The sequence below is a fragment of the Schistocerca piceifrons genome, chromosome 3 (genome assembly GCF_021461385.2).
Source record: "Schistocerca piceifrons isolate TAMUIC-IGC-003096 chromosome 3, iqSchPice1.1, whole genome shotgun sequence".
NCBI classification, from domain to species: Eukaryota; Metazoa; Arthropoda; class Insecta; order Orthoptera; family Acrididae; genus Schistocerca; species Schistocerca piceifrons.
The window spans coordinates 912,975,405-912,987,170 of NC_060140.1; the positions used below are offsets into that span (position 1 = coordinate 912,975,405).

General features: G+C 46.5%; 1 protein-coding gene across 1 annotated transcript; it reads left to right on the forward strand.

The window, feature by feature from the left end:
* The first annotated feature begins 2,916 nt into the window (after positions 1 to 2,916).
* On the forward strand, positions 2,917 to 11,389 carry LOC124789198 (cuticle protein 18.7-like). Its single transcript, XM_047256492.1, has 4 exons — positions 2,917 to 2,999; positions 6,386 to 6,706; positions 11,129 to 11,185; positions 11,267 to 11,389. Exons 1-4 carry the CDS (start codon positions 2,988 to 2,990, stop codon positions 11,387 to 11,389), a joined length of 513 nt encoding a protein of 170 aa, XP_047112448.1. The 5' UTR covers positions 2,917 to 2,987.
* The last annotated feature ends 377 nt before the right edge of the window (positions 11,390 to 11,766 follow it).

Below are 11,766 nucleotides of genomic sequence, written 5' to 3' on the forward strand. Positions count from 1 at the left end.
CAAACAACTTTGAAACAACAGATGACGATTGGTAAGTGACAATGAGCAGTCTAGTACTCGGGGCCGATTTTTCGTGAGCCACCCTGTACCACTGAAATAATCTTGTAGGACTTATCATATTCTCTTTACAAAATGTGACACCATACACTCAATTATGGAGCGCAGGCTTCATTCGGTTGTAAGCCGGTCTGCCTTCCATAACAATGAATATGCCCTTTTACCTTGGATAAAAAAAAGACGGAAAATGGCACACTCGTGTGTGCCGTGCCGACTTCCTTTGCATGTGTAATAACAAAAAAAATCTTGCCTTTTTACAAGTATTTCATCTGCTGTTTATCGAAATAGAGAATTACCCTGATAGGCCGTTTTGTTACCTGAAAAGGTATATGTATTACATACCACGTAATTTTTAATTAACTTAATTATAAAATACATTTTAATTACCGGTCGCGGACGCTGAATGAAATACGAAAAGAACCAGAAGTTCAGAGTTCAAAAAAGGTTTGAAACGCATCTAGAATGGGCGTGCGCAGCGAATGAAACGAACAACTCGATACTGAACTAGCTATGAGCAGTCGGTTGTGGAACTGCGACGAGTGGCCACGCGAAGAAGGACGAGTCCGGCCGAGTGAGACCGAGGCAGACGGGAACGGGACCGAGGCTGGAACGAGACCGGCCGACAGAACGAGACCGACCGTTTCCCGTTTCCGGGAACTAGATAGTAGAAAGCCGCGACCGAAGTGAACCACGTTCCGTTCATCTTGGTGAACCGTTCCTTTGGACCCGTTAGTTCGCGAACGACTCATGTCTACTCAGAGAGAAAACCTACCACTAAGATCTTCGCCCTCCAGACTTGTTTGACAATAGTGGAAACGTCTACGCCACCTGTCGACAGTGTCATGCGAGGGTGCATTGTTGCCGCACCCTCCCACAAGCTCAGAGTGGCAAAGTGGATTGTTGCAGCATTGCTCCCCTTCAAATGCAGAAAACTTATTACTCCAAGATCGATCACTTTATTGATATCCTGCGCCATTTTGTTCTGCCTCCTGCAGCCACATGTCACGGTCCCGTGGTGCGGGGTTTTCTTTGTTTACCAGTGCGGCGGCGCGGTTCCTTCCGTCCCTTTGTAACGAACCTGCACCTACTTGTGAACATTGACTCAGGAGATCATGAGTAGGGAAGCCGAGCGAAACCTACTGTACTTCGACGTGAACCAGGCTGCAATTAAAGCCACTAAATCTACGTTTCGGAAGAAAGTTTTCACACGAAATGAATGGTTTGAAATTTTGTCCTTAATTAATACATTCTGAAACTTACGTGAACAAGTATCACTGCCAAGCCCGTGCTAGTATAACGCAGTCACTCACTATCCTTTTCACTCACATTAGCAAGTTTATGGTGTTGCATTTTCCGAAAACGTAATAGCTACAAAAATACGTATTGTTTTTGGTTGATAATGCTCGCCAAATATTAAGTCTGTCGGTACCTAATGCAGTCACAGTTTTTACCCACCGACCTGCTCAATACGCCACGCGGAATGTATGTCTTTTCTCGTCACAAAATTCACCTAAATATTCCGAAATTTCTACACACCCATCGGAATAATTATGCCGTCACTTTACAACACTTTAAGACTTTTGATGTATGAAACACTGCTAGATCTGGCATCTTATCATTTCCATCGGAACTACTACTACACACGTCCAAACTGTTTCATGGCTAGGCTCCGACTCCTCCCTAGAATACTCTTAAGTCTTCTCTACCAGCAGAGAAAGGCACGCGAAGAATATTGCTTTACCGTTGGTCAGTCCACTCAACAGCCAATAGTAAAACAACATTCTCCCGCGTCAGTTCGCGCTTTTCATCAATAACCAATCGCAAAACAGTAAACCTAGCGACTGCACTTTTTACCGACGTAATTATGTAATCTGTTAAAGTTTTGTTTATGCATAAAGTTATTTACTATTGTTATTTATACCTGAATAAACTTTCCCTTTACCATAAACTTACTTTACAAATCTATTCTACAAAAATCCCCTTTGTCCATATCCATACTTCTTCGAAATGTTCCCAAACTAAATCCCAGTACATAACTCGTTAAACAATTATCTTCATAATGAGATTTTCACTCTGCAGCGGAGTGTGCGCTGATATGAAACTTCCTGGCAGATTAAAACTGTGTGCTCGACCGAGACTCGAACTCGGGACCTTTGCCTTTCGCAGGCAAGTGCTCTACCATCTGAGCTATCCAAGCACGACTCACGCCCGCTCCTCACAACTTTAATTCTGCCAGTATCTCGTCTCCTACCTTCCAAACTTTACAGAAGCTCTCCTGCGAACCTTGCAGAACTAGCACTCCTGAAAGAAAGGATATTGCGGAGACATGGCTTAGCCACAGCCTGGGGGATGTTTCCAGAATTAGATTTTCACTCTGCAGCGGAGTGTGCGCTGATATGAATCTTCCTGGCAGGTTAAAACTGTGTGCCGGAACGAGACTCGAACACAGGACCTTTTCCTTTCGCAGGCAAGTCATGTCTCCGCAGTATCCTTTCTTTCAGGAGTGCCAGGTGCCAGTTCTGCAACGTTCGCAGGAGAGCTTAGGTGGACATGTTCAGTGTTTCGTCCATTACGGTGGCGTCAGTGGTTTCCGGCATCTTTCAGCGGGTCGGAAGGCACCTGAGAGTCGGTGTGAGGGCGACTCATCGGTCCGGCATGAAGACGGAGGCCTCGATTGCGCTAGACTCGAGATGAGGGCGTGGGGAGGCCGCTTAGCTGGCAGAGGATCGCGGCCGACGGCTGGTGCAATGCCAGGCCGGGACAGGGAGGAGCCAGGAAGGCCGCCGGGTCTGCTCCGCCCTGCGAGTGTCGCGGTGCGGCGCGTCCTCCGGCCATCCGCGTCCCTCCGTATATAAGCTCTGCGGCGGGCTGCTGCCGGCAGACGGGCACAGTTCATCAGCACATCCACCACCGCCGCCGCCGCTGCTGACATGAAGGTCCTGGTGAGTGCCTCGCCACGGCCCTACACGCGGCTCTCTTCACTTTAAGTTCAGTTATCCACTTAGCAGGTGTTGACAGATGTGAAAATAACCGAACTATCAGTTTAATAAGTCACGGCTGCAAAATACTAACGCGAATTCTTTACAGACGAATGGAATAACTGGTAGAAACCCACATCGGGGAAGATCAGTTTGGATTCCGCAGAAATATTGGAACACGTGAGGCAATACTGACCCTACCACTTATCTTAGAAGAAAGATTAAGGAAAGGCAAACCTACGTTTCTAGCATTTGTAGACTTAGAGAAAGCTTTTGACAATGTTGACTGGAATACTCTCTTTCAAATTCTAAAGGTGGCAGGGGTAAAATACAGGGAGCGAAAGGCTATTTAAAATTTGTACAGAAAGCAGATGGCAGTTATAAGAGTCGAGGGACATGAAAGGGAAGCAGTGGTTCGGAAGGGAGTGAGACAGGGCTGTAGCCTATCCCCTATGTTATTCAATCTGTACATTGAGCAAGCACTGAAGGAAACAAAAGAAAAGTTCGGAGTAGGTATTAAAATCCATGGAGGACAAAGAAAAACCTTGAGGTTCGCCGATGACATTGTAATTCTGTCAGAGACAGCAAAGGACTTGTAAGAGCAGTTGAACGGAATGGACAGTGTCTTGGAAGAAGAGTATAAGATGAACATCAACAAAAGCAAAACAAGGATAATGGAATGTAGTCGAATTAAGTCGGGTGATGCTGAGGGAATTAGATTAGGAAATGAGACACTTAAAGTAGTAAAGGAATTTTGCTATTTGGGGAGCAAAATAACTGATGATGGTCGAAGTAGAGAGGATATAAAATGTAGACTGGCAATGGCAAAGAAAGCGTTTCTGAAGAAGAAAAATTTGTTAACAGCGAGTATAGATTTAAATGTCTGGAAGTCGTTTCTGAAAGTATTTGTATGGAGTGTAGCCATGTATGGAAGTGAAACATGGACGATAAATAGTTTAGACAAGAACAGAATAGAAGCTTTCGAAATGTGGTGCTACAGAAGAATGCTGAAGATTAGATGGGTAGGTCACATAACTAATGAGAAGGTATTGAATAGAATTGGGGAGAAGAGGAGCTGTGGCACAACTTGACTAGAAGAAGGGATCGGTTGGTAGGACATGTTCTGAGACATCGAGGGATCACCAATTTAGTGCTGGAGGGCACCGTGGAGGGTAAAAATCGTAGAGGGAGACCAAGAGATGAATACACTAAGCAGATTCAGAAGGATGTAGGTTGCAGTAGGTACTGGGAGATGAAGAAGCTTGCACAGGATAGAACAGCATGGAGAGCTGCATCAAACCAGTCTCAGGACTGAAGACCACAACATCCACTTAGCAAGGAAAAGTCACTTAAGTTCCGTCCGAGGCTCACGAGAAAGCCTTTGGAGCGTACGTCATAGCACGCAACACAGCATGTCTTACGAGTGCCAGCAGCCGTCTCCTCAGGGTAGTGAATAACTATTTCAGACGAATGAGATTTTCACTCTGCAGCGGAGTGTGCGCTGATATGAAACTTCCTGGCAGATTAAAACTGTGTGCCGGACTGAGACTCGAACTCGGAATCTTTGCCTTTCGCGGGCAAGTGCTCTACCTCCAACTATGTAGGTGCGCAAGGCGTTCCTGCGTGGTCCATCAATGTTCTGTGGTGGAATTCTCAACTTTACTATTAGCAACAGTGATACCCCGCAGCAAGGTAACGGATGAGTAACCGTAGCCCTCTTCCGTGGACCTAAAGACGATAGAGCACTTGCCCGCGAAAGGCAAAGGTCCCGAGTTCGAGTCTTCGTCCGCCACACAGTTTTAATCTGCCAGAAAGTTTTATTTCAGACGAGTTTAATAATTCTTGACTGCGTGTTTATATCCACGCAAGCTCTCGGTAGCACACGGCAAAGCTAAGACCTTTAGTGCGTGCCTTTTGATTGACATATTGATTTGCCTTGAGTATTTCTCGGAGCCGAGCGTTCGCAAAGTGTGGCGGACATGCTGATTTGTGTGACGTCACAAGTTTGCTGTAGGCCCCGTAATTCTCGTGGGACCCGCGTCCCGTCTGCCTCTCTTGCTCTAGTGGCTAGCGCCGTTGGCTGTTGATGGTGAAATCCCAGATTCGATTCCGGCTCGGTTCGGTGGTTATCTTCGCTAGGAGATTGGGTATTTGTGTTGTGCTCCTCATATTATCTCATCTTCACTCGAAAGACTCCCCAGTTGCCGAAGTGGTGTCTAACAGGCATTGCTCCAAGCAACCGAAAAATTCCGGATCGGGGCTCCCGGCCCCTAATGCTGTTAGATCATTTTTACGCTTAATCTTTTCTTCATACGCTATCATGAGTCCACCCTGTATGGGGTATCAAATATATTAGCTCCCTAATGAGTGTTAACTGCGGGAAGTATAGTTTACGAATTACATAATCTTTCATTTTAAATTTATTTTGAATTTCTTCTCGAATCCATGTTCATTCAATTTTGTTTGTATTGCTTAACTCAACCTGTCTTTGTATTTACCTAATTATTAACATTCTTAGGTTCAAATGGATCAGAGTACTATGGGACTTAACATCTGATGTCATCAGTCGCATAACTAATGAGGAGGTATTGAATGGAATTGGGGAGAAGAGGAGTTTGTGGCACAACTTGACTAGAAGAAGGGATCGCTTGGTAGGACATGTTCTGAGGCATCAAGGGATCACCAATTTAGTATTGGAGGACAGCGTGGAGGGTAAAAATCGTAGAGGGAGACCAAGAGATGAATACACTAAGCAGATTCAGAGGGATGTAGGTTGCAGGAAGTACTAGGAGATGAAGAAGCTTGCACAGGATAGGGTAGCATGGAGAGCTGCATCAAACCAGTCTCAGGACTGAAGACCACAACAACAACAATATACAGGCGGTGTTGGAAAACAACTAACATAACTGGCCCTTATGCCATCATGGTAGGCACCGACCACAACCACCACTAAGAATTACTTAAGGCCCAATGCATTATTTCTGTGCTTGAGTAAGCCCACCTTCAATCGTCTCTTGGAAACCAACTCTAGCGTCAACAAAAACTAAAAGGACGAGGCTACGGAATTGTATGTTACAAAGGGATATGGTGAGCCAAGGAGAAGCTAATTTGGAAATATTAGCGGTAAAAATTGCATATGGAGATGACTACAGTAGACAGTCTCAGTTGGAAGTCGTTTACAATGGTTATGCATATACAAAGAAGAATCTGTAAGACAGACTAGCGCGAAGAGTTGTATCAGACCAGTTTGACCTCAACGACATCTCAACCTGGTTAGTAGCGCAGTGCTTGAACATCCGAACTGAACCACTAAGGCCTTGGCCAGACTCCCAGTACGCGCCGTGTTGCAGGTGCTAGTGTGCGCTCTGGTGGGCTACGCCGCGGCCAGGCCCGGCTACCTGGGTCTGGGGCTGCCCTACGGCCTGCCCTACGGCGTCCCCGGCGCCGTGTCCGCCGCGGGGCTCCCTGCTGACACGCCGGAGGTGGCGGCCGCCAAGTCGCGCATCCTGGCCATCCAGGCTGCCGAGGCGGCGCGCAACGCCCAGGGAGTCCCCGTAGTTCCGGCGCCCGCCGCTGCGTCAGCCGCCGCTGCACCCGGCGCTGGCCTCGCAGCCTACGGACCGGCCAACATCGTCATTGGACCTGGTGGCGTTCCCCTGGACACCCCTGAGGTGAGTCAATCGCTCCCGTCTCCAGTTAAACAGAAACCAAACCGAACACAGAGGTGATGTTTATTTTCCTTTTCGAGGACTATTTGCCATATCGCTTTCTGGGGAAGTTGAAATGCAGCTGACTTATTTTATTTACTTGCTTTTGCTTTCTTGAGTCATCAGTTTCCTGACTAGTTTGACATGGCCCACATGGTCCACTTCATTTGGGTTCAAAATGGTTCAAATGGCTCTATAGGGCTTAACATCTGAGGTTATCAGTCCCCTAGACGTGTTGTTTTTGTGGTCATCAGTCCCGAGACTGGTTTGATGCAGCTCTCCATGCTACTCTATCCTGTGCAAGCTTCTTCATCTCCCAGTACTTACTGCAACCTACATCCTTCTGAATCTGCTTAGTGTATTCATCTCTTGGTCTCCCTCTACGATTTTTACCCCCCACACTGCCCTCCAATGCTAAATTTGTGATCCCTTGATGCCTCAGAACATGTCCTACCAACCGGTCCCTTCTTCTTGTCAAGTTGTTCCACAAACTCCTCTTCTCCCCAATTCTATTCAATACCTCTTCATTAGTTATGTGATCTACCCATCTAATCTTAAGCATTCTTCTGTAGCACCACATTTCAAAAGCTTCTATTCTCGTCTTGTCCAAACTATTTATCGTCCATGTTTCACTTCCATACATGGCTACACTCCATACAAATACTTTCAGAAACGAGTTCCTGACACTTAAATCTATACTCGATGTTAACAAAATTCTCTTCTTCAGAAACGCATTCCTTCCCATTGCCAATCTACATTTTATATCCCCTCTACTTCGACCATCATCAGTTATTTTTCTCTCCAAATAACAAAACTCCTTTTCTACTGTAAGTGTCTCACTTCCTAATCTAATTCCCTCATCATTACCCGACTTAATTCGACTACATTCCATTATCCTCGTTTTGTTTTTGTTCAAAAAATGGTTCAAATGGCTCTGAGCACTATGGGACTCAACATCTGAGGTCATCAGTCCCCTAGAACTTAGAACTACTTAAACCTAACCAACCTAAGGACATCACATACATACATGCCCGAGGAACGATTCGAACCTGCGACCGTAGCAGTCACGCGGTTCCGGACTGAAGTGCCTAGAACCGCAAGACCACCGCGGCCGGCCTTGGTTTTGTAGATGTTCATCTTATATTCTCCTTTCAAGACACTGTCTATTCCGTTCAACTGTTCTCCCAAGTCCTTTGCTGTCTCTGGCAGAATTACAACGTCATCAGCGAACCTCAAAGATTTCCTTTCTTCTCCATGGATTTTAATACCTACTCCGAACGTTTCTTTTGTTTCCTTTACTGCTTGCTCAATATACAGACTGAATAACATCGGGGAGAGGCTGCAACCCTGTCTCACTCGCTTCCCAACCACTGCTTCCCTTGACTCTTATAACTGCCATCTGGTTTCTGACATAGGCGTAGAACTACTTAAACCTAACTAACCTAAGAACATCCCACACATTCATGCCTGAGGCGCAATTCGAACCTGCGACCGTAGAAGCAGCGCTGTTCCGGACTTAAGCGCCTAGAAGCGCTCGGCCACGGCGGCTGGCTTCCACTTCATTTGGGTTGGGTTGGTTTGGGTTGGGTTGTTTGGGGGAAGAGACCAAACAGCTATCTCATCGGTCTCATTGGATTAGGGAAGTTCGTAGAAGCAAGTCGGCCGTGCCCTTTCAAAGGAACCAACCCAGCATTTACCTGGAGCGATTTAGGGAAATCACGGGAAACCTAAATCAGGATGGCCGGGCACGGGATTGAACCGTCGTCCTCCGGAATGTGAGTCCAGTGCGCTAACCACTGTGACTTGATTTGGGGGGATGTTTAAACTCAAGTGAGCTTTTTTCTTTTGACTGGTTTGATGTGCCTGGCCACGAATTCCTGATAGCACTTGCAGACTACGTCTTCTCTTATTTGTTGGATACAGTCCAATGTCTGTCTTTCCCTACGGTTTTTATCGTCCAGGACTCCCAATGATACCATGGAAGCTATTCCCTGATGTGTTAACACCTGTCGTTCTTCTCCGTGTCCCTTTGAAACGTCCCCTTAGAAAAAAACTATGAATGACAGTGCTGTAAAACCTCTACGTTATATGATTTTCATACGGTTGGACAAAACTGAACGTACTCAAACAGTTCTCTCTTTACTTATTCTGATCATCACTAAACTGACACAAAATATTTTTAGCGCAACGCGATCTGACTCTCAATAATCCCTACAAAAGAATGGCCCTGACTAACAATAACCTATACCTCTCATGAATAACTTACCTCACAAAAATCTTCGTTACTCTAACTACTGCAATACAGCGAGCGCCAATACTACCAGCTAAATAAAAGATTCTAACTACTGAAGGCACTAACTACTCATAGGCACAGTTAGCAAATGGAAGATTTTGATAGAGAACAAGCAATGTATTTACCTTAATAGCGTTCAAAAGTTATATATATATATATATATATATATATAATTTTGTGACATTCAATTAAACAAATTTCCTTCTTTTGATGGACACACGTCCGGATCCTCCGCTCAAAACTCTGGCATCTCTCTCCCCACATCCACAGTGCTGGCGGCTCACCTCCAACTGCACAACACTACGCGCTGTTCACATCCAACTGCCCAGCACTACAAAAGCGAATATTCCAACAATGCCAACCAGCCACAGACTGCACACAGCACAGTCAGTGATTTTCATACAGAGCGCTACGTGGCGTTACCAACATATAAACCTAAACAGCCTACTTACACCTTTCTTTGCCGATTCTGCATTCCCTGTCTTTCAATACACTTGAATTGCAACATATTTCTGTAACACCACATCTCATACGCTTCGATTCTCTTCGTTTTTTAAACAAATTCATTTCGACAACGTAAAAAAAATGAGGCGGAATTAAATCGTGGTTACTTTACGCGTAGTACCTGAGCATAGTTACACTTATTAATGTTTATACGCTTTTTCACTCTTTTAAAGGCACAGAAACGTATTGCTTGTTGTCACTAGTCATCGACCTTCTGCTTCCACATTCCAGATGTGAAGTGAACGATTGTTGAGCTATTTCGCTAATCCCATAATGTTCAAACTTACGTAAAGGTATTTCAAGGTTCACACAATCGCTGCAGTTCTTAAATCAAAGAAAATACTTGAAGTATGATTCCGCAGTGATAGTACAAACTTTCAGGGGTGTATGAATAAGGGTAAGGGACCCTAGTTCAGAAATGTCCGAGTCGAATGTTACAGGCGAAAGTCGTTCTGGTACCTCACGATGTGGTGGTCTTGACGAATGGCGAGCGGCCATCAGGTTTATGTCCCATAGCTACCTGGGGCGTCTTCACTGGTCGTCGGGGCTCATTTCAAAGTGGAACTCGTCACATAACTCAACTATACTCCAGTCAATGAGATTCCAGGCCAAAGACGTGTGTAGAGACGCTCCTGACATCGGTAGGATACCAACCTCAATGTCGCCCACCATGTGATCCAATAACAAGGACCGAGCGAGGTGGCACAGTGGCTAGCACAATGGACTCGCATTCGGGAGGACGACGGTTTAATCCCGCCTCCGGCCATCCTGATTTAGGTTTTCCATGATGTCTCTGAATCGCTCCAGCCACATGCCGGGATGGTTCCTTCGAAAGGGCACAGCCGACTTCCTTCTCCATCCTTCCCTAAACCGATGAGACCGATGGCGTCACAGTTTGGTCTCTTCCCCCAAAACAACCCCAACCCCAATAACAAGGAGTAGTCTGGGTGGCCCTTCTTTTCATAGCGTGACCCCTTTTGTTCTCATACTCGGTACCCTTCAGCACAGTGGTACGTCGACGATATTCTACGCCCCGTTTTGTTACTCTTCAAGGGAAGCCATCCTGGGCTCACATTTCAGCAAGATAATGCTAGCCACCACACGATGACAGTTTCTACTGATTCTGTTTGTCCTTTGAACGCTACCTTGGCCAGGAAAGACGACGGGATTTGCCCCAGTTCACAACGTTTGGCGCATTATTGGCATGGCCCTCCAACCATCTCAGGATTTCGACGATCTAACGTCCCAATTGGACAGAATTTTGCACCATGTCCCTCAGGACGACATCCAACAACTCTGCCAATCAATGCCAAGCCGAATAACTGAGCCAGGGCCAGAAGTGGACCAACGCGTTATAGACTTCTCACGAGTAAATCATTCAATTTTTGTGAAACTGTAATCATCTGCTTGTTTGTACACGTACATTACATCTACCGCTTTCAGTTCCATTCGGACAATGGATTCGTGATGCGTCGTACTTTTGTGTACAGTAGAATGAACTGAATGATGGGCTACCATGTTAAAAAAAAATTACAGCTTCATTTGTGTTCAGCGGTTTGCTGAGACTGGGACTGTGGCGTTTTCCGCAGGTGGCCGCAGCGAAGGCGGCGCACGCGGCGGCGCAAGCGCAGGCGGCCGCCGCCTCCGCCGCCGCCCCCGCAGCCGCCCCCGCGGTGTACGCCCCCGGGCTGCTCGGCCTGGGCCTGGGCGTGGCCGGCGCCGCCCAGGTGGCGCCCGACGGCACTCTGCTGACGGCGCAGGGCGTGCCGCTGGACACCCCTGCCGTGGCCGCCGGCAAGATCGCCGACGCCGTGGCGCACCTGCAGGCCAAGGCGGCCCTCTTCGGCTGAAGCGACCACTGGACTGCCTCCCGCGTGTGCGGCTCACCGATATGTACAAACCCTGTAACTTAGACTTCGTAAATAAACTCACATGACGACTGCTGCAAGTACTAAACTGTGTTATTCACTTTACTCTCACACCTTATTGACATCCAGTACCGATTCTAGGTTATTTATTGTCGACTAAATGGATGTAAGGGGTCCAACCACACTGCTTGAACAAATGTAATGTCGATGTATTGGTCACGTGCTGCCTGCGACAGAAAATATCTTTGCTGCAATAGAGTCGCAGATCAGAGCAGTCTCGGCAATTGTTGTAGTCGCTCAGGACAGTTGTAGTCTGTCACTGGTAAAGTGCAGTCCATAGCCATTAAAATAATAAAAAT